General features: G+C 44.6%; 1 protein-coding gene across 6 annotated transcripts in view; it reads right to left on the reverse strand.

The window, feature by feature from the left end:
* Positions 1 to 453: 453 nt before the first annotated feature.
* The window catches only part of LOC117008456 (excitatory amino acid transporter 4-like), a 34239-nt gene continuing 9100 nt past the window's right edge, over positions 454 to 25592 (reverse strand). For 2 of the 6 annotated variants that reach the window (XM_033082330.2, XM_033082331.2), the window contains exons 2-11: positions 24511 to 24627; positions 14534 to 14791; positions 13580 to 13717; positions 12561 to 12765; positions 11665 to 11707; positions 10720 to 11060; positions 8308 to 8541; positions 7079 to 7273; positions 6516 to 6650; positions 4838 to 5117 (exon numbers count right to left, since the gene is read on the reverse strand). In XM_033082330.2, the coding sequence (XP_032938221.1) occupies positions 4919 to 5117; positions 6516 to 6650; positions 7079 to 7273; positions 8308 to 8541; positions 10720 to 11060; positions 11665 to 11707; positions 12561 to 12765; positions 13580 to 13717; positions 14534 to 14747 (1704 nt within the window). In that variant the 5' untranslated portion in view covers positions 14748 to 14791; positions 24511 to 24627 and the 3' untranslated portion in view covers positions 4838 to 4918. Of the gene's footprint in view, positions 2116 to 2781; positions 2809 to 4837; positions 5118 to 6515; positions 6651 to 7078; positions 7274 to 8307; positions 8542 to 10719; positions 11061 to 11664; positions 11708 to 12560; positions 12766 to 13579; positions 13718 to 14533; positions 14792 to 24510; positions 24717 to 25592 lie in introns of those variants that run through there. The other 4 variants (XM_033082334.2, XM_033082333.2, XM_033082332.2 and 1 more) reach the window with 4 other exon arrangements.

A 25592-nucleotide genomic window follows, 5' to 3' on the forward strand; every position in this document is an offset into this window, starting at 1 on the left:
AGATTATTCAGCAGATTCCTGTCTCTTCTTAGAAGACAAGAAAAAGGGTTATCAAGGGAGAACAAACAGCTTTCACTTTGTGCAGATGCCATGCTATTAATGCAACCTTTTAGCAAATAATGTAAACCCATTATTGTTTAAGCCTCTGGGACCTCTTCCACATAATATTTTTGGGGGTGGATTTTCCAAATGGAAGTATGTGCCCATGTGCTGTCTGGTGCAGATGAAGCAAACCTAAGGTAGATTTGTCAATTTATGGACATACACCAAAGATGGCATCAAAGAGGAAGCTTTAGGGAAAGGCCTTGTCAAAATCTGAGATTAGTATTTGACCCATGAGGTAGGCACATGGAGATAAGAAAATATAATATAGCATGTGAAAAGTAATCTCTCTGACTTTGGAAGGTCACAGTCCTGAGGAAAAAATAATAGAAAAAAAACATAATGGAAAAGTATTGTGGAAAAAATTCCCTTTATTTTTCAAATATGGAAACTATCCGTATTAACACTGAAAATAACAGCATGAAGAAAAAGCCTTCAGGAATTAACAGAGTCAAATTACATGAATGCCATGAACACACTGTACAGTATGTACAGAACTGATTTCCAGTTCTTCTTTGGGCAGAGCAGAAGGACATACAATTTCAGGTCAGTTTTCATGGGCAGGTCTGACTCCTGCAACAATGTGCATGTATCACATACATAAAGTGACATGCCCTAACTAAAAATCAATATTTTTCCTGGATTTTCTCTTTTCCTATTAGTATTGAAGAGGTATGTCCTTATCCAAGAGCTACTTATGTATTTATGCATTGGGATAGCTCTCTGTTTCATCCCATCTGTAATCGTTAGGAAAAAATCTGTTTGCAGGTAGGAGAAACTTGGAAGGTTTCTGCAAGTAGAAGCAGCAGGACTGCAGTAAAGACTGCGTAAACTCATAAATATCTGGTAGTTTTAAAAGTTAGTGGATAAAATTATAAAATACCTTTCAACTGTCCAGTTTTGAAGGCTGAGTTAGTACAAGGTCAGCAGTGGATTTGGAAGGAGTACAAATACTTTAGTATTCTTGACTGAGTTCTGAAAGCTTGGCCTTTGCCAAGACAGATGCAGTGTGTTTTTGGGATGTGTACAGACAAGAACACAGTGGAGAAATTTTTCTATACATTGAGAAGTTCACCAGCAGGTACAAGTCAAAATTGGCATGCATGAGCTCCTTTCTGGGAAATCTGGCTTTGAAAGACTCATTTCTGGAATGAAGTATAACAGCCTCAGTTTTTTGTTTTAAGGATGGGATTAAATGAGTAAATCAAGGTGGGCACCAAAATGAAATATGCAGCTTTACACATAGTGAGACTGTAATACTGGCTTTCCTTCTTGGATTAGTAACAAAAAAAATTGACTCTGTGTATACATATGCTTGCACACATGCACCCCTTTCATATATATGTATAGATATATATGTAAGTATATGCAAATTTCTGACAATACTTTGATGTTCAGGTACTGTAAACAGATAATCGCAATCATAATCTGGTTAACAACATGGGTAAATACCAGAGCTAAAAGTTAGAAACTGAATTCTGAAATTCCCAAAGAAAGACTGGTTTACATTGTTGGAAAATGAGGCCTCTACTTGTTTGTGCTCTGTTAATGTTGTGTGGAAAGCAGGAAATCACAAATGGCAAGGCTTGATGCATTCTGCTTTGTGGGAACATCTGTGAACATGTGGATGCAATGTGATATGGAGAGTCCCTTTTGTGATATGTGTACATGTCTACTAACAGGAACTGAAAACAGGTTAGACTGCTGAGTTTTATTGAAGTATCATTAGGATCCTTTCAGATAGCTTTTAGAAATGATTGGGCTGGACAGACCCTTGGTGATAAATCTAAGCCAGAAAGCACGTGCATATATTATAAAGCCAGAAGGGACTCTTATGATCATCAGTATGACTGTCTGTGTACCCCAAGCCATAGGACTTCCCAGAATTAATTCCTATTTGAGCTGTAATCCAATCTGACAATCTTCTGATTCATCCTTCAGTTTGCCCTTTTTATACAGGAAGTCTCTTCAGGATTAGAATTCAATGTTTTCTTGAAAAGTTGGACAAACAGTCTGGAAAAAAAAAAAAGAAAACCAAGAAGCAGTTCAATATGGACAAATTGAAATTACAGTACTTCAGTGGTAATACTCAACTGCACAAACACAGACTGGGAAATTGCTTGATAGCCAGCAATCCTGCTTGAAATTATGTAGGAATTATCATGTATTACCAGTGGACTAGGGTCAATGCTATCATGCTGTTGTTAAAAAATAAAGCACTTAATTGGGTTTTATAAGCAGGTCTGTTCTTTATGAAGATTTAGACTCGTCAGCTGAGCAGTGTTATTGATAAGCTAGTGCTGTCTTAGCTCACTATAGGTACAAGCTAATGCAGTGTATCTGAAAACTCTTTGATTAAGATTCAGTCTGCAGATAGAGCCATCTCATCAAAGTAAGAGTCTAACCTTGCTAAGAGTTAGCAGATGAACAAACTCGAGTTTGCTGTATGCATGCATCAGGGACAGTTAGCCTGATCAGCCGATGCATAGTCTACTAACAACCATGGTAACATGAGTCCAAGGTCTAAATCTTAATGTGCAGGAAATATTCTTTCCTCAGTGCTCAGTAATAATAAATCTTTAGTTGGATTGTTGTGTCAAATTTTAGTCATTCCACTTCAAGAAAGATGTGGAACAGCAAGAAGAAAGTTCAGAGGAAAGGAACATGAATGATTATTACCTGTGATATATACAGGATCTGTTTAGTCTAGAAAGGAGAAGAGCAGACATTATAAAAGTATTCAAACAAGATAATAAAAGTGTACAAAGAGAAGGACAATCATTAGTTATCCAGCTCATTTGCTTCCTGCTAGAGTAGATCTCTTGTCAAAATAATCTAGCTGCCTTCCACAGTCACCAAACAACTTGCTGCCTTACAGTCTGGAGCTAGCCACTGCTAAACAGAACCACCATACACTTCTAGTTACCCTCTTCTGTTACCAGTCTTAAATGAGAGATGCATTTGTGCATTTATATTAGGTTCCCAATAATTGTCCAGCCTGTAAAAATACAATACTCTGCCTACAGGATGTGGAATATGGCAGCACCAATATTTAACCCTGCAGTTTCTGAACGACTAAAAAGAGCCTCAGGATCTGGCTTTGAACATCTCAAGAAATGTGTTGAGGAAGGTTTCTTAGTGCTAGGGAGGGCAGTATGGGCAGGTGTGCAGTTGTGATTGACAAAGTTGACTCCAGCAATGCCTCTGAGGTCTTGCTTTGATGATGTGCAACTCTGAGTGTATGGCTATGGCTAGGGATGAAAAACAGTTTGTAAAGCCAGGGCAGAGGAGTATAAGCGACATAGTGGGTTGGGAATAATGAACAGACCTCAAATGAAAGCTGCCCAGTTTAGATAGCTCCTCAGTGGGTCAGGAGGCTGCTCACTGCTATTCCTGCTCTTAGCCATTGTCAAAAGCAGGACAGCTACACTGTAACAGCCCCAACACTGTAGATCCTTAACATCTCCCTGGTTGAGTTATAGACATTCATTTTCTGGATGTTCATGAGCCTGGATGTTATGGAACAAGTCCTAGTGGTCCTGTTCACTGGTGTGAGAGATACTAGCTGTATTCCTGGCCATGCCAAGGAAGGGGGAGAGAGCATAGATGAAGCAGGTCCCTACTTCTATCTTTAGACTCTGAGATGTTATGGATGTAATTTGGGCTTATGTCCAAATGTGTTAAACAGAAGCTGAATTCCCTTTGGTAGGAATCAAAAAATACATCCTGAATTTTTAAGTCTGGGATCTGGCAAACCTGTGTAAGCACTAAGAAGTTATTTGGCTCTGCCTATAAAAGGTAAGGAGCCGTAGAAAGACAGAGGTGTTTGAAAGCACATCCTACAGAAATGTAACTGAGGGGAAGTCACTTCTGAAAAAAGGCAGAGATGAGCACAGGAATTGTTTCCTTAGGAATCCTATGATGAGGAGTGAAACTGTTTTCTGAGCAAATCTGGCATGGAAGGGGGTAATTCCTGGCATGGATGTACCACCCAGCTGCTCAGATGGGCAAATTGTTGTTAAACTTTGTGTTTCTCCTTCTGGTTTCAACAGGATGAGAAGAGCTTGCTAAAGAGAAATTAAGTTAAGCGGGTTTTGGTAGAGCTTGGTAGAGGGAAGAACTGTTTCAAGACTGAGTAATGGATATGATAAATTTTTTAACTGTTTGCTTCTTTCACAATCCTTTAGGATCTTCCGCTAATGAGAAGCCTGTTGATACCTATTGGTATTACCAGCCAGCTGTCCCTGCTGTATGATCCCACATTCCTTCAGGAGGTGACTCTAGTATCTGCAACCAAACAGGTTGCCAGTGGAGCTCTCAGGAAGCATCAAGTGCCAACACAGTTTGCATCCATGCAAACACCAGGACTGTGAGCAAGGAGGTAATGCTAAAAGCTCGTTTGGGTGAAGGTAGTAACCAAGTGAAGACCTTGCCACTGTATCTTGCAGGACAGAATTATGGCAATGTGGCAACATTTTGGTGCCAGTCCACCAGATAGTGGTGTTCCCAACTCACCTGGCTACTTAGATCAGAAATAAAGGAGCTCCTAGTCCAGTTCTATCTCTAGGTCTTCCTTACTTAGGTGTAACTATTGGGCCTCATAAGAATGACTAAATCAGGCTATCTTTGCAGTTTATTTTTCTCCTCTTTAATGCCAGTCAGAGAAATAGGAGAGCAACAGGATTAGGGAAGACTGCATGAGGCAGAGATGATAGAAAAGTGTCTTGCACAATGGTTCTTTCTCTGTCCTCCACTCTGGACTTCTGTTTCAAGTTTTCACTTTTTACAGCATTAATCTGTGCTCTGCTGCCTGATTTCACAGTGCTGTCTCCCTTCTGGAGTGCCTGTGGGTGTCATTCTGTGGGCAAACCAGGTGGGAGAGCTGTTCTTTCTCCTCTATACCAGAATTACCAAGTTCGCAGTCTTGCGCATCCAGCTCATGCCGGGAGAGATGCTCCACGATGCCAGCTCCCAGAGAATCCCCCAGAACGTTGGTAGTTGTTCTAAGGCGGTCCCTGAAAAATCAGAGAAAAAACCAAAATGCAGTTTCACAGTAGCAGCTAAGGGGATGAAGATTATTTCAAGAAACATCTTCAGTGAAACTTTTTCTACTTTCTAAGTCACTCTAATAATGGATACTTCAACACTGACTGGAAAAGGACTCCCAGAGAGCCTTCCTTGATTGACATCCTTGAGCTCAAGCTTTACATTCTTTCCTGTTTTGTTGCATTCCCAACTTCTTACTATTTACAAGTCCAAAGTTTTGGACTTGACACAAATGAAGAGGAAGGTTGCTGTGTTTATACATGGACACTGTCCTTTCCAAAGGCCTTGCTGCAGACTCAGATGGCGTCACCACATCTGTTTCACTTAAGTTGCTTTTTGTTTTACAAAAAGTGCTGAAATTCTGGTGCAAACCTATGACAGCACTGCTGTGGACGCAGATTTCCTCAACACGGACAACATAGCTAGGACAAGGCACCAGATTCTTTGTGCAAAATAGCACATCTAAAAGACACTTTGCAATGAGATATTCTCCACAACCAAAACAGTTTGTCAGAGCTGCTGAAGCTGTCACCAGTCCAGCGCCCAATCAGATCCTCCAGTGGTAACAGTGGACCTGATTGAAATAATCTACTCTGACTAAGCACAAGAAGTAACCTGGTTAATTAGGAGGCAGGGCTCTTCCCAGCCAAGTCTGTTCTTATGCACAATCCACAGAAGTGAAGCTGTTTCAAAGAACTGTTTCCAGCTGGTCAGTCATGGCTGGGAGCAGATTTTGGCTGCTTTGGCTACAAAACAACATTACAAGATACAAAAGAACAGAGGAAACACTGACAAAATCTGTCAGGATTTTGGTGTTTGAGAAGACAGAGAGGTAGGACTGTGCACAAATGCATTCTTCAATCTGGTTCCTAAGAGCACTTCTATAAAATCACTTACCCCAAGTGATTTTATTTAAAAAGGAAAGAAAGCTGAAATGTAGCAGTGTGGCTGACTAGCTGCACCCATGTAAAAACCCTTTAACTTTGTGCAGTCCAGTCTCATCCCTCTTTCAGTGTTTGGTAACTCAGAACTATCATTCTGTAGTTGGATTTGCTTATTATTGGCACAACCTTGTCCTATGACTTTGCAGATAATTTCTGGGTGCATTTTAAATAAAGCAAATGGAGGACATTGTGTTTGATCACCAGCAAGTTACCTCTGATGCCTTGAGTCACTGAAGCACATGGCAAAGACTCCAGCATGGGCATAGAGGGCTACTGTGCAAAGGTCTCAGGGATACAGGAGTGTTTTAAGCTTAATGGTACAGGTTAGTGAGCCTGCTTTTAGAGATATCAGGGGTACAGACAAGATCTGTAAGCACTGGCAGGAATGCACAGCAGTGCATGCGGGCTGAGCAAGGAACTTACAGAAACCAGTCCACAGCGATGATCAGTGTAATATCTTCAGTAGGCAGCCCCACTGATGTCAGTACTATAACCATTGTCACCAGTCCTGCCTGGGGAATACCTGCGGCTCCAATGCTGGCTGCAGTGGCAGTGATGCTGGAGGGAACGGGAAAGCAGAGCTATCAGCAAAGGGAAGAAAAGAGGTGGTCGCATTTGCAGAAATGTCAGGAAGTAGCTCAAACTCATCATTGTCTTGGCAGCCTTTCTGCCCTAGTCACCAAGAAGGATGGTGACACATGGGACATCAACAGAATGCCAGACTGCCCCTGCCAGACACCCCCTTATAACAGACTGCACACCACAGCTTTTCCTAAGACCTGGACATACAAGAAGGGCTCAAGTGGAGCCTCAAAGTCATGGTGTTCACATGTGCTTTGACACCTGGAGCTGTAGTGCAACCCTTCTTTCCCATATTTTTTTCCCCTTATTGTCTCTTCTGAGCAAAAGAGGAACCTGATCACACCTCAGATAAGTCAACAAAACTGAAACCCTTTCTGTAGTCCCAAAACTCTTTCAAAAGTCACCTTATTGTGATGATTTGCCCAAAGTCAAGTTCATAGTTGTTGACTTGGGCAATGAAGATGGCTGCAAGGGCCTCGTACAGAGCAGTGCCGTCCATGTTAATTGTGGCTCCCACAGGCAGCACAAACCTCGTGATGCGCCTGTCCACACCATTGTTTTCTTCCAGGCACCTGAAGGTTATGGGCAGAGTTGCTGAGCTGAAACAAATTTACAAAACCACATGAATTGCATGTATGCTGATGTCGGAAGAAGGACTATGCCTCTGCCTAGTTTATGACCTTACCCACCTGCTTTTTCACCCTGCCATGTGAGCCAGAGGACAGAAGCTGCTAGGAGAAAGAACAGTCTAAGCAAGACTTCCTCAGATATGATGCACGCTGCAGTTGCACATTCTGACATGGCTTTTCTCAGGGGGTTGGGGCAGGGGCTGTATAAGCCTGAGGCTGATGATGCTGGTATAACACCAAAAGAAGGAGGATTCAGGGTACATAGGGCAGAGCCTCAAGACCAGCATTCCTTTTTCTGTTATTAAAAAAAACTTGAGCCTTTTCCCATCCCTCTCAGTCCGTCAGACAAGAATGACACATTTGAGAATATATCTTGCAAAGAAAGCAAAGAACTGTTTCTGAAAGAGAACACGAGCAGGAAAAATGTTATGTGTTTTGATATGAGAATGTATGTGGAAGAGCCTGCTATGTGCTTGCCAGGACATGAATATAGCAAGAAACACAGCACTTAGTGAAACAACAGTTACCTACCATCCCTTGCTTTGGCTGTGTGACATGGCAGTGTGAGTCATTGAACATACTGGTGTTGTTGATGCCTTTGCCCAGGTCTCCAGGAAGTTTAATGACAGTTGCATACCGTCTGTGTGCCTGGGAGAGATGGACATGAAAATGTGTGCAAGTACATGTGTGTGAGAGCTATGTGCATGTAGAATAATGCTGTGATTCAGCAGGATATTTGTCCTGAGCTCAGCATTTCAATGGTAAGCAAAGTTACCCTTGTGTTTGGTCAGGAGGAGTATGGGCCATTCAGAGTTGCTCATGTGAGTAGGGCTCCTGAACAGGGCAGTGGGAACCTTCCCACTCCTAAATGAGTTTGGCTGGTCCACTGCAAGAAGCCACTGTTGCTAGAAATTGTGAGACCACAGTGCTGCATGGAAAGCAATGGAGTGCTGAGATATAGTATCTACATGAGCCCAAACCCCATTCCTACATAGCCATCATACCTGGAGGAGGTGCCCAGGGCTGTGATGAGAGCCTGCAGGAGCCCTGCAATGAACACCCAGGGGTTTCGGTGAGTGACAATGAAGTAGAGCAGGGGCAGGATGCAAAGGGCGTGGATGAGGAGTCCAACGATGACAGTGAGCGTGTACATTCCCAGCTGGCCTCCCATCACTGCTAGGTCATCCATCTCCAGGATTTTGCCCGCAATTAAAAACATGATCCCAACTGGAGCATACCTGTGACAGAAACACAAGGCTGGTGGTCAGGACTGGCTCTCACACTTTCACACCAGCTTTAATTCATGCTGTCTGGATAAATCCCCGATAAGCCAGCATACCATAAGTGCTCACTAAGCCTAACATTGGATTATATTGCTGGTTTATTTTCTAGAAACCTGGAGAGAGCTGGGACTTGTTCATCCCGTGGTCAAAACTCAGCTCTTGGTGCATGCCTGGGGACCCCAGCACTGTTTTGCACACAGTATGGGCAGTGGTGGTTTCTTCCTCCTCTTGGGTTTTCTACATTTCTACAACGCTCCTTGTAGAATTGATAAGGAAGGTTATGTCAGAGTCCCCTCAGAGTCCCTTCCTTTCCTAACAGCACTTGGGCTGACAGTATTTTTTTTTTCCTGAGAGGCACAGGAAAACACAGGAGTAATAGAGAATCAGAGAGTAAATGCAAGAGTATCCTATAGGCTCTGGGGTATCAGCCTTGCTGTCTTCAGATGCTCACATTTAGGGAATATGAACATCTAGGGATTCCAGATCTGGTGTAACAAGGACTGGGTACACCAACACCTGTAAAATCAGCCGTGGGTTATATAAAACCCATTTTGAGGTATCCTGCTATCTTTCCCATTCCTCGTGTCTTTTCCCACCCCCCCATAACAATGCAGCTGACAAGCAGAAGTGAGGCTTCACAGAAAAGAAGAAAAAAGTCAGATATTGAGAGAATCATGGGCACTAATATAATAATTGGACCAAAGAAAATTCCAGCTCCATGGCCACACCTCTCAGGGATGGGCCTCTGCAGTGAAGAGCTCACATGCAACTCATGCACAAGGCTCAGAGATCCACATGCCAAACTCCAGCTCAGCCTGTGAGGTTTGGAAAAGTTTCAGGAAAGGATTTAATAAATATTTCATTTCCTCTGACCTTCCTGTCAGAACACATCCTTGACTGCAGCCAGTGACCAGATCTCCCCAGGAAAAACAAGTCCCTGGGAGATGGTCTGCAGACTGTGGCTACAAGAAGGCATGCACAGGCAGTGTCTCAAGTGTAACCAATGTTCCATACGTAAACACCCTGCCTTCCTTCATCTAAAGGGAGGTTTAAGGAGGGGTTTTGAAGGTCTCAGGAGTAGTGTGCAGGTCTACTTGTTCCACTGTGCTCATGCTTTTGCTTCTGTGCCCTCAGGCAAGTCTTACCTGTTCTTAGGAAAGCAAAGCCTCAAGTTCTGGTTCAGACATGGAGTAAAAGATCCCAGGGGCATGGGGCTTCCCAACATCTGCTATGAGCTCAGGGATATTCTTCCCCTTTGTGCCTTTTTCTGTAAGGCCTGTCATGTTGTTCTCAGGATTTTGCTCTGAGATACATGACTGTGATTTCTAAGACCAAGGAAAGGAAGCTGCAGCGATCTAAAATGTGAGAGGGTGTCAGGCTGACAGATTTGTTCCCTGTCAGACATTTGCATGTATTCTGCCAGACCAGCATCTGTCGTCTTCTGCAGTACCTGACAAAACTTCGAGCCCTAACTAGGTAAAAAGCTTAAAATAACAGTATTTGGTAAAATGCTGCCTTCTATAGTAGACTTGTCTCAGCAATGCCTTGTTTGTCTGGACCATGTGTCATAGGGAGCCTTGACAGAAAGCAATGAGCAGCTGAGCTCCAGAGGAGTCATGATCTGAGAGATCTCAAACTGAAAGGCAATAACTTTGAGCTGATCCTCTCAATGCAGCTCAGCTCTCAGAGCTACTGCATTACTGCATACAGCTGCCACCCTGAAAGCAGGAAAGGGGCAAAGGGTTACTGTGATTCATAGCTAAGTCAGACTCCTGGAACACAGCTGGAAGGAAATCTTTTGGTCAGAAAGCCTCACACCCTACTCCTGTTGGTAAGGCTAAGAGGTCTTCCACTCCAGCTCTCTGGTCTTCCAAGGATGTTTCCAGAAGCCTCAAGAAAAGCAAGTCCTGGTGTACCTGATATTTCTAAGGTAAAAACAAAAAGAACAGGAAATGAAATGTGAAAAAATATCCCTTCCAGACTTTTCCCTCCAGCTTGATGGAGCCAAAGTAGAGCTGTGCCCATCTGCTTTTCCTGTCTTGTGCATGAAATCCTTAAAGCTACCCCACTTCTCATCATGTCAATGGAAACTGCACCTGCAGACCTCCTGCTCCAACCGGCCGTGCTCCTCACCAGATGATAATGGCCACCAGCCTCATGATGGCTTCGTTGAGGCAGTTAAAGAACTCCCGCAGGGCCCGTCCCTTCTGCTTCATGCTGCCGATCATCAAACCGAAGCACATGGAGAACACTACCAGCCCCAGAGCGTTCACCCCATTGGCTGAGCCTGGGATGGGAATGACTTCTTCAAAGGTCAGCACCTCGGAGATGGTTCCCAGGGCATGAGTGACATTCTCCATGATGCTGGTGAAATTCTCAGGCACAGGGATCTGAGTGGTTGTCATGCCTGCTGTGACATTGCTGCTGTGGCGGATGGTTCTGGTGAAGACCCTGGTGCTGTATTGAGTCTTGTACTGAAAAGACACAGATTATCAAATGCACTCACAGGCCCTAGTTCAGATGATCAGGACACATACTAGGCTCTTATATCCCTTCTTAAACAAGGAGAGTACTGCAAGTTGCTGCTGATCTATGTGGGAAACTTGCTTTGCTTGTTTTCAAGGTCCCCAGTGTAGTGCTTTCACTAGAAAGTTAAGAAAATTCATAGAGCAGAATGTCAAAAGAGACCATTAGAGCATCTCATGTCGCTAGGACTGAGATATTCTAGCTTCTCTGATAACCCTTTGTGCTGCTTCTAAGGGCACTAGCACTGCAGAAGAGACAGATTTTTGGGGAATCTATTCCATGTCACTGGCCAGTCCAAGCCTGCTACCTGAAATCATGCAAACCCTTCCTGGCTCTGTGGGATGACATGGAGGTTGAAACTCCCATGTTCAGACAGTTTGAAAAGCTTTCATGAGGGATGCTATAATACAGACTACGTATTCTATAATGCAGAATATGTCTGCAGTGCCTCCTGCAGCCATCAGACCTGGGGACTAAAGTGGTAATCCATCCCTCGGAAAAGTAGATAGGACCATGGTCCACGGCACAAGGCGCAAAGATGAGATTTCATACCTGTTTGAAGCAGGCTTCTACCAGGTTGGGCGGGAACATATTCCTGCAGTAGAAAAAACAAGGAAAGAGTTATTGTCCTGTTGAACTAGAAAGAAAACGTGGGTTTCCTGGCCAACTTCTTCATCCTGGAGCAGTGTCAGAGGTCACAACTTATACAATGTCCACTTAAGCCACTTTGGTCTGACTGACAGAAGAAGGGAATATTCTGATTTGGACCTAGCACCTCTTGCAACTTGTCAGACTTCCACTGCATGTTTTCAGACTCCAGAAAGTTATTCAGGTATGTGGAAAGAGATGACACATACACTGCCGTGGGGTATAGGTACATTGTAAAACCATCATCAAACCCAACCAAACCTTGAAAGAATACCATATTACAATGTTTAAAACACTGCCTTGCTCTTAGCCTCACCTCTACAGCTGTCATGTGAGCTCTTTGTTATCCTGTACCTCAAAAACATGGCTTTATACCACTTGAGATGGTACAGCTTTGCAACTCACTGTGTAAGGTCACAGCAAGGGAAGAAAAGGCAATGTCTTGGGAACCACTTTCTCAATTTCCTTTGGTTGTTGAAGATGGATATTTAGAGTAGCCTTTGCTGGGTGAATTTCTGAAAGGTAGGTAGCCACTGATGGTTTTCATTACTTGTTTTGTTGAGGACACCATGACCTCTTACATTAGTACCTCTGGAGAAGGGCTGGCCAAGCACTCAGTCTCAGAGTGGCAAAGCCAGTTAGCTGGACTAAGCTAGAAGTAGTAGACTTGCCAAGACTCAGCCATTAACCTCTTTCCCTAAGACTATATGCCTAAAGCTGTGATATTTCAAAAGGATACTCCATGGAGGAATGTAATCTCACTGATATGGTCTCAACATGAGACCATCTTGTTTACGTACCTCACCAAGTCCATGAAGGCATCTGTGGTCTGCACCTGCTCAATTCTGCCTTCTCGGTGAAGTTTGTCCTTAGATCCTTTTCCTGGGTGTATGATGATCACCATGAAGATGCCAATGAAGACAGCGATGATTGTGGTCACCATGTAGTAGATGATAGCCCGCATCCCCATCTTCCCTGAGACTCTGCTATCCAGTGAAGCCATTCCTGGGGCGTCACACAGAGAGACAAGGTGAGGGAGCCTATCGTCTTAGAGAGAAAGGGAAAGCTTGAGGAAGATTCAAAGGGTGCAAGACTCATGCATGAGTTGGACAGGGAGCTAGAGTCTCTAGGAAGCACAGCCTACAAGGAATAGAATTTGGAGTTCCAAGGTGATGTTGATATGGAAGAATGTGGCTTGTGGTCATGAGGAAGTATAACACTGGTGGATCTTAGTCTGTATTTGGGAATGTAGCAATTTTCTTTTGAAGGTCTCAGAAGGGAATAATTCCCTCCTAGTACATTGGGCCTTTCAGTCCCTAACAGTGGGATGTTCCAGCAGGCGGAACACCTTGCAGTCCCTTCTGCTGTCTGAAAGCTTGGCTGTCTGTCAATGTCTTCCTTGAAGATCTGGGTGAAACAAACCTTCCAGCTGGTGATGGGCTTCAACCCTTTCAGACTGACACAAATTAACCTTCTCTAGGCTGGAGGAAACCTGAAGTTTACTTGGGCAACAAACTTGGAGACATTTGACATTATGTAGGATTAAATGCTTGTTAGTGCTCAAGTTCTGGGCACTGGAACCACTGCATTGTGTTCTCCCCAGTCTTCTGAGAAAGCACAAGGTCTTCTGCTTTCCTGCACCACTACTGAGCCAGCAGGGGTCTCAGTGTGGATCATGTTCACTATGGCTGTGAAGATTCAGGCTTGTCACTACTAGACAAGTTAATCCAAGCACCTCCAGCTGGGTCATGAAGAGGTACCCGAACAACAGCTTTGCTGACCATTGTCTTGGCTGAAAGCAGCAGAAAGCACTTCTCACCTGTAATCAAGCTAGAGACAATGAGAGGAAGAACCAGCATCTGGAGCATACGCATCAGCAGCTCACCAGGGAAGGAGAAATACTTGATCTGGCGATAGGTCAGCTGGTAGGACCGGAGGGAGAAGGCCAGGATAATCCCTGTGGATCAGCAAGGGATGAGAATGGAAGTGGGACAGTGTGATCCAGTGGTCTGTCCCTCAGTCCTACAATGTAGCTTTTCTTTCTCATCTACTCTCAGTTCCTCCTCTTCCCAAAGGAAAAAATGCTCATTATCAGACAGCTATGATCCAGTTTTTATTGTATGCTCTCTCTCCCTCTGACATATTTATGTGTAGAGGAGCCTTGTGCAAAACCACAGGTCTCCTTGTTCCCTGTCTGATGCTCCTCTGGAGTCTGTTCCCAGGAAGCTCATGCTGTGATGAGAGATATGATCTCCCAGATCAAAATTAGTAATAAACTTTGGATTCTTTGTCTACCCACCTCTTAAAGGCAGGTTCAGCCAGTTAGAGACATATAGCCTGCATCAAAACCTAGGGATATCCTGCTATCTGCTAAGCAGATTCGGTGTGCATTGTATCATGGCCGTTTGCAGCAGTTCTGGTCCTGTCAGGCTAAAGCTGTGGGACAAATCTGGAAAACCCTTGTGCCTACAGCTGCATTCACAAGATGCCTCAGAAGAAACCTGGATGATTTGGACCATCAAACTCTTTAAAGTGTAGACAGTTTCTATACTGGACTCAGAAAGGATCAACGAGGACTCCCTCCCACATACACACTCTCTGTTGAGTCTCTTGATTTTGCACACAAAAGTACTCATGATGTGGACAGTACTTAGAACTGTCAGCTCATCAGCTTCACCTCCTTAGTCAAATTGCTATGATAAAATCTTTGTAAAATAAACAAACATTTCCCCGTATTTATAAATGATGCCTGGTGTTGCCACCAGCTCCATACCTAGTAGGACTGCAGCAATGGTGAAGAGGACAAATGCATTTCTCCTGAAGAAGCTTTTAGCGCTCTCAGCAGTGATGCTGTGCATCCGCTTCTTGGCCCGTGCCGCCCGCTTCTGCACAGCCTGCCGGAACTGTTGCACCCGGCTGTCAGCGTGGAGCCGCTTGGCTGCATCTTCGTTGAGGAACAGGCTGTTGACATGGCTTTGCTCGCTCATGGTTAGCACAGCTGCTTAGTCCTCCAGGCACAGCTCTGCCTATGCTGGGCAGGGAGAGGTACAGGCAGAAAAGCATAAGCTGTGGCATATCTTGCCTTCATCTTTAAGTCATTTCCCTGGGGCTTGCTTACAAAGGTTTATTTAAAGTTGATTAATGAAATCCTCTGACCATCTGCAAGGAGCAGACCTTGGGGAAGGGTATCTAAAGGGCTGCCAGGGTCTTGTCACTACTGCTTTGGTGCCTCTAGAGAAGCTCTGGCCTCTATAGCACCCAGCCTGTACTGAGGAGTGGCTTATGTTGGCCTGGGCAGCCAGAAAGGGCTTCACAGCCACCCAGCCTTGTTCTAAGAACACTTGATCACTTTGGAATGGAATTAATTTTTATCACTGGCAAGAAACCCCTTTCCCATATAAAACCTCTTCCAAACAAAACCAAGCAGGGAACAACATTTCTTATGCAGTTCCAAGGTGGACAGGTCCCTATCACAACAACTTTCTCCATGACAGCAAGTGGCGCTGGCTGTTTCTGTAGAAAGGAACATTATCCGCTTGCCTTCCATGGAGCCTGAGGATAACACTTTATTTACTTTATATTTCTTTATTTATGACTTTCCTTTGAAACACAACAGGATTTTCAATTAGTGTCTCTTGTCAAACTTCATTGATAGGATTAAGCTGATGTTCTGTCTTCATAAATACTAAGACTGAAATCAAACCTACTCCACGGAGATAAACAAAGAACCACTTCTGCTCCATTACCAATTGGCTGCAAGGCTGGACAGCTTACTGTACTTTATCTGTTTAGTTTTTACTGTTATTTCCATATTCCCCAGAAAAAAACAGCAAGGAGGCTACACAGGCAAATCAGTCCCCTCTAGAGTGTTAGAAGGCACCAGCCACCCAACAGTTCACATAATAAGGAAGATTATTGCCTGACTATGCAGGTGCCATTTTCCTTCTGTCAATGTGCCTTGACAGATGGAAGGTCTGAAAATTATTCTTGTTCCCAGGAGTTTGCAAAGGAAACAATTTGTAATACAAACCTAAATGAAACCAAAGAACAAAGTCACATTAGCACATCAGTAAGTGCTGGATGACCATCTTTGATGTTACAAGTCAAATAAGAGCTAGTCCATTTGTAATTCTAAATTTAAATCAAAGAAACCCTCACAAATAGACACTATATTCTCTATAAATTACACACCTAATATCCTCCATTTGGACCTAGATAAATGCCTATCATGAACTGAAGACATTGCCTTAAAAAGGAACTGTTTCATGGTACAAGGTTGCAAGGTCATGTGCACAGAAGGTAGAGAAAAACCTCCATTCTGAGAAAAGGTTTGTTTGTACAGATGCTAATCCTTCATGGAGGTCAGAACAGCAGGCACACCTGAGGTGGCCCAGCCAAGTCACTCTAAGCCCTCCCACGGATAAGTTGCGCAAAGGCCACTGGCAAAGATGATGGCTGTTTGCTGCAGGAATCTTGTGGTCACTCCAGCTTTTGAGTCAGCAAACAGTATTCCATGGATTTTAATCTGCTCATTCCAGCTTGATCAAGCATTCCATTCCTTACTATAACACCTCACTTTTATATGTGGATGGAGACAATATACACCAGACTGTGTGAAAACTTTGCCTGTCTTCTTTCTTCACTGCCAGTCCTGTTTTCACAGCTACACATGAGAAAAATGAACTGCAATCTTGCAGTTCATTGAGATTGTGCCTCCTGAACCTGACAGTAGGTTTAGAAAGTATTGTCTCCACTGTCTCCCACAATAAACTTGTATCATTTATAGCCTTCCAGATACAGAGTTGAACAAATGACCCAAAACAAGTGACACTGGAGCACACCTCGGTGGGTTTGAATGTCTCCAGAGGGAGACTCCATGACCTGCCTGGGCAGCTGTTCCAGTCCTCTGCCACCCTCAATGTGACGAAATGCTACCTCACTCAAGGTGGAACTTTTTGTGATTTAGTTTCAGGCATTACTACTTGTCCTGTTGCTTGGGCATTCAAATGCTTCCTAATGTCTGATTGTCTCCTGGCACAACTTTGGACTATTCCAGTTGTGCTGCCCCTGGATCTCAGAGAGAACAGTCCAGTACCTCCCTCTCCACCTTCCCTCCTGAGGAAGCTGCAGAAAGCAATGCTTCCCAACCTCCATTTCTTTGAAGGAGACAAGCCCAGAGCACTCAGCTGCTCCTTTTAGGACATGCCTTCCAGGTCTTCACCAGAAAGTTCATGTGCATTCCCCTCTTCTGGACGTTTAAGGATCTTCACATCTTTCTTCAATGTTGGGGCCCATCCCTGCACACAGTGCTCTATGTAAGGCTGTAACAATGCTGACTACTATGGGATAATCCCCTCTCTGGACCCACTGGTCATGCTATGTGTGATGTCTCCAGCATGCAATTTTTCCTCTAGGCTGCCTGGGCACACTGCTCACTCCTCTTGAGCCTGTGGCCAATCTGCACCCCCAGGTCCCTCTCTGCTCTTCAGGTACTCCTCTCCCAGTTTAGACTTCTACTCAATGTTACTCCCTGCCAGCCACAGAAAATAGCACTTGGACTATTTGTATTTCATGCCTGTGATAGCCCAATGCTCCAATTAATCAAAATTCTCATTTGAGGCATCTTGTTCCTCAAGAAAGTCAACAGCACCTCCCAGTTTGATATTGTCAGCAAGCTTGCTAATGGGATATTCAATTCCTGCATCTGGATCATGGATAAAAATACTGAACAGTACTGGCCCCAGTATTCAGCCTCAAGGACACCACCAGTGACCACTCACCAGTCAGACACAGCCCCTTCCAATGCAATCATTCAAGCCCCGCCATCCAGCCGGCTCTTCACACTGCACACCATCAACTGCCTCTCCTACAGCTGGAACAACTGTCCAGAAGGATGCTGTGAGAGACTATCAAAAGTCTCACTAAAAGCCAGGAAAACTGCATGCACCAATTTCCCTTTATCAGCTTGGGGTGTCACCTCATTATAGAAAGAAATCAGACTGGGTTAAGAGGACTTTAACCATGAACCCATGTTGAAGATTGCATTATTCTTCAAATACTTTTCAGTAGTATTCAGTAGGACCTTCTCCATAATTTTTCTAGAAACTGAGGCTAGATTCTCAGGTCTTTGTGTAATCCTTTGTGTCTTCCCTTACACCTATCTTGTGGATTACAGAAAGTAATCCAGTCAGCAGGGATGCCATGTGGCTTCCTACAGTAGAGCAGATTGCTACCCGAGGCAATCACTTCCAAAAGAAGGACCACCAGAGAAATTTTAAAACCCCAGACACTCTTTTTCTTACTCCCAAACCACTCACTCTTCATCAAATGACCCAGCACACATTTGTAATGTGAAGTGCTGCCTTAATTTGATGTGGAAAGCTTCAAATAGTATAATGAAGTCAAAAGTCACATTGATGGCTCTAAAATCACCCACCACAGACTTTCTACAAACAAACCAGACTTCTCATTTGCTGTGGTGACCTGAGGAGACCTGTGTTGAGCAGGGAAAACTGGGCTCCCCTTCCTTCAAATCTTGTCTTTCTTAGAGCTGGACCATATCAAAGCAATGGCACAATTTCCTGTACAGGGGAGGTGGGAGTAGAACCCACAGATATAAAAGGACTCACCTAATCTTTTCTCCAGATGTCTCCCCATCTCCATGCACTGAAAAATGTATTTTTGTCCAAACAAAACAAAATTTCTATTTTGATATTGGAAAGTACAGGTTTAATCATTAGATACCGTGTTGCACCATGTGTTCAACTGCCTTCTTAGAGCAAAAGTTACTGCACAGAAGGAACTCAGCAGCAGATCTTGCTTCTTTGATGTCCCCATCCTCTTGCTCCCTTTCTCTAGCTGCATATTTTGCAACAGAGCAGCTCCCCTCCATAGCACATTCTCTCTGTTGCTGGTCTGGAATTGTGCAAATATGCTCTATTGCATCAGCAGGGAGTTCTCAGACTGCTGCAGTAAGTCACAAAAATTCTCTTGACAATGGCTTGGATTTTCCTTCTTATGAGGAAGAAGGTGGCTTTGCTCTCTCACTGAAGGTTGTTCTATCGGTGGCTGCTTCACCCGTCTCCACTCTGCCAGAAACACTGAGGTATTTGAGAAAGCATTTTTGGAGGTAACTTCAAGGCTCGAGCAGGGAGCATGAGATATTTCACAAGAAAGTTCAATGTTGCAAAACTAATGCCTAATTCTTGGCAGAGAGGTTTAACATAATTTTAGAGGTATCAGTCAGATGTTGGTGAAAGAGGAAAATGAGGAAGGCAGACTTCTACACTACATTTTGTCCTGGTCTTTGCAGATTTTTCTGTGATTATCTCCATCTACCCAAGATTTCCAACATGGGGGAAGGAGTGCAATAGAGCTTGAGGACTTAGAAAGAGCTAGAAAAAAGGGAATCTCTGAATCAACTGAGATGCATCTTTTCCAGTTTATACTGGACATTGAAGAACATTTGTCCTCTTTATCTTTTGTTGCTGTTAATGCAGCCAACGTCAGAAAAGCTAACATCAGACAAGCATGCAGTGTGCAGCATCTTCCTGTGAGCATGTTTTAAAGATAGAAGGTATTAAAATTCTGATTGAAGGGAGATTAGAGATAGCCATGGCACACTCACAATGCTGGAGGGCCAAAGGTGGGAGCATCAGGGCAGGTTTGCATCCCCTTTTCACAAATTGCGTAATTTTGGTCCCACAAAGTTCCACACTTAAAATCTGAGAGTAAAATACTGTACACAGCAGAGAAACTTCTAGAAATAGTATCTTGAATGTAGTCTTTGTATACAGGTTCCATAAAGACGTACAGCCTCCCAAATTTTTGCCATGTCCCTCTTGCAGAGAAAAGACTACCTTGTTTAAATGGAGAACTAGGGACAGCAGAAGTAAAAAGCAATCTTCAAATGCACCTAGTTGAGGGAGCACCCACATCAGTAAGGATATGGGTGCAGTGTCAGATCAGTCAGGGTTTTTAAAAACTTTTGTCAAGGATCATGTATGAAAGGTTTTTAAAGCAACGGATATGAAAGGAAATTAAGAGATCCCCTTTTCATCACCACTTGTGGTGACAGGCTGTCAACAGAGATTTCAGTTGTGAGGTCCAAAAACAAGTGTGCAGAGGACTGAGCTATTAATTTGCTCACAAGTGACAGGAAGAATGATCTGCTCTATGCATAAATGAAAAGCAGTAAACACAGAAAGAAAAGTTCTTAATTCCAGTGACTCACAAAGAAAAGCACAGAAAAGCACAGACTGACAGAAGAAAGTACTAGAAATTATTTGGGAGACATTAAGGGACAAACAAGTAAATATTCCATCCCTGAGAGGATGAGTGGCAGCTGGGACAGAGTTAATCTTCCTTCTAGTAGTTGGTACAGTGCTGTGTTTGAAATTTAGGGTGAGAGTAATCTCAGACTTTGTCTTGTGATAAAATGAAAATGGCAAGACCTGTCCACATCACTTGTGGGAATGATACAGCTTTCACATTTCAACATTAAATGCTTGAAACTGTTGAGATTTTTTAGCATTTAGAAACTGATATACACATCTTAAATATTGCTACATCACAACAACATGTTCTGGCAAATTTGAAGTTGCTTGCTGAAGAAATTTTGCATTTTACTCAGATTCTAGGGAAGCTGCTGTGAAAGTCTTCAATGACTTATTTTCTTTCTTGTGCAGGCTCAGCTTCAGAAAAACCCAGTCAAGTTTGACTGTTATAAACTTGTCATCACTGAAATGTTCCTGCATTCAGTTATTCAGACATCAAGAGGCAGGCTGTAAGTATTTATAAAATATTCTCTATGTGCTGCAAAGTTTTGCACTGTCTGTATTAAGACAGTTTGCAATCCATGGGAGCCTGCAAGCAAGGTCCTCCTGAGCCGTGCATGTTTCAGGCTATCAGCAGAGGTGAAGGGCAGGCTTTCCTCAGAAATGCATTAGTCATTAATCCAGTCTGTTCCCTGGGCAGGCAGGCAGACTGTCAGTCTACCTGTTCCATGGTGCTGGGGTAGCAGAGCCCCATGGGTGTGGTGCCTGTCACTGGGCAGTGTTGGCACAGTGCAGAGCCCAGAACTGTGGCAGTAGGGCTGCATCTGGAGGCAGGATCTGGGGGAAGCTGGAGGAGATAGGTTGTATCTGCTTATGCAGATCTATACAGCATGTAGATCTGCAGAGAGGGCTCAGTTCCACATGGAAAAACATCTCAAGAGGTCAGGGCAGTGGTGCTGGCCAGAGGAGGCCAGTTCTGTGCAGCAGTGATACATTGAGTTTCTGCCAGGGAGAATAGACAGTTCTGCTGCCTGCAGAGAAACTGGCTGTTTGGAACCAAAAGGGGAGTATTATCTATTTTGTGTGAGCTTCTAATGCCTTAACACCCCTTCATAACAAAAAGGGAAATTACATGTGGGGAAATAAATCTACTTCATGCCTGGGCACAGCTCTGCACTCATTCCAGAGACATGGAACAGCTCTGAGGTCACAGATCAGCAATAGGGATGGGTTGCAGAGATCTCTGGCCTGGCTTTGTCCAGGTAATGGTCAGAATAATGTGGTGGATGAAGAAATATATCTGACTACTTTACATGGTCCAGACAAAACTCAACATCAAACCCCTAATAACAATTTATTAGGGTCTGCATCTGGTACATCACCCCTGGGACCACAGAACTCTCAAGATATCCCAGATGGGACCAACACTAGAGTCCAGAAACTCTGCTGTGCTTGTGCCAGCAGGTTGAGAGGTGATCCCTCCCCTCCCACTCAGCACTGGTGAGGCCACAGATGGCGTGCTGTGTCCAGGTCTGGGTTTCCCAGAATGGATACAGGGAAGAGAGTCCACTAACAGACTGCAGAGATGATGGTGGAACTGGGGCATCTCTCATAAGGAAAGACTGGGAGATCTGGGACTGCTCAGCCTGGGTGAGAGAGGGCTTGGGCTAGGTCTTATCAATGTAGACCTGCAGGGAGAGTGTGAAGAATTCAGTGCCAGACCCTTCTCAGTGTTGCACAGTGACCATGAGAGGTGGCAGACATAAAGTACCAGAAAATTCTTCTTAAGCATTAAGAGAGTCTTTGTCACTGCAAGACAGACTGAACACTGGGGCAGATTGCCCAGAGAGGCTAGCAGGATGTTCTCCATTCTTGGAGACACTCAAAAGCTGTTTGTACAGTCCTGAGCCACCAACTGTGGCTGACTCTGCTTTGGGCAGGGAGATTGCACTAGACAATGTTTAGGGGTCCCTGCCAACCTCAGCAATGCTGTGATCTTCCTTCTGCTGATGTGCTGTGAAACAAAACTTTACTTCAGACAGCACTGGCACATCCTTTCCATAGCAGTGTTCTGGAGGTGATTTACATTTATAATTAGCACAGGGATATGGTCAGTTCTCCACTCTTCTCTCACCCTCTGACCCCTGCACTGCATTTCTTCACTGCACTGAAAGACAAACAAGAAAATGCTGCTTTCTTGAAACAGCCAAGTGCCATTTGTGGTTCTTGGACAGATTGTGAGGACCCAGGGATGTCTCAGCAGAGGGGGAGCCATCAATCAAGTGGATCCATTGTGAGATACTCCTCTGGAAAAGGGGAAGATCCTGACCACTGGCAGGACTTGGCATTACAGGGCACTCTTGCCATGGTGCGTGGGATTGGTGAAAGTAACAAAAATTTCAGATGAAGACTGTCTCCCTTCTTGTCCTGTGCCCTGCTCTCTCATGAGGCAGAGCACAGCAGTCATCCCATGCCTGTTCTGCCCTCATACAACACACTGGTACAGCTTTCTAGCTCCTAATGTGTCCAAGAGATATTGGCTGATGATCAAATAATCTGCCCCAAGAGAGGCAAAAATCTGTGTGTCCAGCACAGCAGAGAACTCCATTCTTCAGAGGGTTCAGGCTCTTGGCTGGGACAGGCTCAGTTGTCAGTACTCAGAACAAATAGATGGGAAACAATGACTGAAATGCGGCTGCTTTACACCAGTGTCCCACTATTGGGACATTCTACACTTATGTCTGTGTAGAAGAACAGAAAAAGAGGTTAATCTAATTAGCCAGTTTTACTCCTGGGACTGGTAGAAGTCAGCCAAATTAGAAATGCCCATTGCAAACCCTCTCCCAGGTTTACCAGCCTCCAGGGGCTGGTGGAAGAGAGGCAATATAATCCCAAGACAGCAGTGTTTGGTACAGCGTGTACCATCACACCCTGCCACAGGCATGGCATGTGGAACTCGGTCAAGCCACGCTGCTAAAGGGATGACACTGGAATAGCATATCAGGTGTCCTCCTCAATGACAGCTGCCCCAGGCTCCCTCTTCCCTCTGCTAACGCAACCCCCCTTTTAGTTTTCATTGTTGAAAGCCAGTCAGACTGTGAAATAATCAGCACTTGGAGCCCACTGTTTCTTTTGTCTCCAAGGAAACTCTGCTTTATGTTCAACATCAAAACCAGCAGAATTTTCAGTGAGGGAAGTCTCTGCAGGTGGCAGCAAGGAAGCACCCAAAGTGGGAGAAGGAGAAATCTCTGCAGAAGGAGAGGTCTTGTAAAGAGTTATGAATAGTTAGGCATAGCAGAACAAGGCAAGGGGTCACTGAAAAAACTGTGTCAGTCTTTCTAAGGTGGACTTCTGGTGCTGGATCACCACGGGAGAGGAGTTAAATAGCCCATCCTCACACGGAGCAGGGGGGAAGCTCAATGCTTGTGAGGAAGGGACATGTCACTCTTGTCAGTGGTCTAAAAGTTGCTGTTAGCAGCTCTCAAGTTCTACTAGCTTTTGGGCAGACCATGGGCACTCCAGCGGGAAGCTACAGTCCCCCCACTGCCAGCTGAGTAAAACAGGTGCTTTGTGGGGATTGTCTTTGCAAAGATGGCAAAGGGAGAGTAGATGTCTCCACTCCCACCTGAGCTCCCCCCATCAGTAGCTCAGTGCCTGTGATCAGGAGCATTAAATCCAGCCATTGTGCTATTGCCTGGATTTTTTTTTTTCAGTCTTGAGGACCAGGATCTCTATTCTTACAGAGTTCATAGGCCCTCCCCTTGGCTGGAGGCATCCTCACCTTTCATGCTATTAGACCCTTTGCAGCCTGGCCCATTGCTTGTCTTTTGGGAAAGGAAGTGCAAGCTGAAAGCAGTGCAGCCAAAGATCCTATGTTGAAAATTTCTATTCACAAGCCCAAATCGGCCATATTTGCATTGCTATAGCAGCCCCTGGAAGGGCTTTTTGCTCAGTAGGGCATTTCTGTTTCTTCATACCTGTCATCCAGCTCCCTCCCAGACAACTCCTGCCATAACAATCGACCCAGGTGGAGAACAGATCTGCTCAGGGCCTAGCCACTGACCCACCTCTCTGAGAGACCACCAGCTAAAGGGAGAGGAATTTGCAATAGGCAGGGATTTCAGCCGAGCTGAAGTCTAAAATGACAGTGATCCCCAGCTGAGCAGTGGGTTTGGGGCCTAAGTCCGGTACTGGAAGGGCAAGTGCCACTCTCCGCAATGCTCCCTACTCATACCAAGGTCCTGTGTTAAGGTTGTCCCACTCAAGCTTCCCACCAGGCATTTAACCCCAGCCCAAGACATAGAGTCCCATTTTTGAGCAAGCCCCACTGGGCAGTCCCCTGTCCTAATGCAGATGAGAGCTATCCCTGCCATTTTCTCATGCATATGCCCAAGGAAATCTCCTGCCCTGCTTCACCCCTGATACTGGCATCACTCTTATTCATGCATTCAGATTCACTGATAAAACCACTCACCTGGAACCAGTGCAGGTTGTCAAGCACAGGGGGGAGCAAGTGGTTTTCTTCTTGGGGGATTATTCTGCGTTGTTTCGTTGTTTAATTCTTTCATAGGCAGGAAGCAGGATTTTCTCCCTAGAAAGGTACAGTATTAGCAGAGAGCTCTGAGCAATACCTCCTGAGAGAGGAAAGGAAGACTGTATATGCTCAGGATACATGGCAGAAAGGGGTGGGGGAGTGGCATGTAGGAGGAGACAGAAAAAATCTTTGACGATTGCACCAGACCAGAGCACAGAAAGCACCTGTCACCAGGAGATTGCATAGAGCCGTTACTGGGTTTCACGGTACCAGTGAAACCCGCTGGCACTTTCTTCTGCCTCCTCACACACGCTTCAAGGAGAGTTAGCAGTAACAGAGAGCAGGGCAGCAGTTAAATGAGAATCAAATCTCGTCCCCATTCCACTCCTGCCTCTTACAAGGGTTCCTTCCACAAGGGAAGCTGCATGCATAAGTGAATCCAGCAGCAACAACTGAGTACTGGACAGGCAGGTCCTTCACTGGTCCAGTCTGTCTGCACAGGACCTCTGAGGTCCAGACACACCCCTGTGGTTTGTCCAGATCAGCCTTAGGGTTCAGACATATGTGTGCCTCAGCCAAATTGCTGCACTTTCCCTTCGATGTATAGTCACATCACATGGAGGAATCAGTTCACACTGAGCATGCAAAGAAATACAGTAGCTGTATAGTCTGTCAGGGAGACAGACTCTGCTTCCAAGGAAGCAGGCCAAACTTCTACTGCTCACTGATTTCTTAAATATTGATTCCTGATGCAGCTTCTTAGATAAAAGTTCACATTTCAAAATTTTGATCAATGGACTATGTCAAAACCACAAGCCAGGTTACAGATGTGAGCACCACACAGCCCATGGTAGCCTCTGAATGTGGCATAGTGAAAAATTATATCCAAAAATCAAGCCACAGCACCCAAGTTACAACAGCACCTCTGTTCCTAAACCTACCAGACACATGACTCACAAGGGACACAGTTATTTAGTGAAAGTAGCCTTCTCCTTAATTCAGGTGGCCCCAGTGTGGGGGTT

This window comes from Catharus ustulatus, chromosome 29 (genome assembly GCF_009819885.2).
Source record: "Catharus ustulatus isolate bCatUst1 chromosome 29, bCatUst1.pri.v2, whole genome shotgun sequence".
Lineage (NCBI taxonomy): Eukaryota > Metazoa > Chordata > Aves > Passeriformes > Turdidae > Catharus > Catharus ustulatus.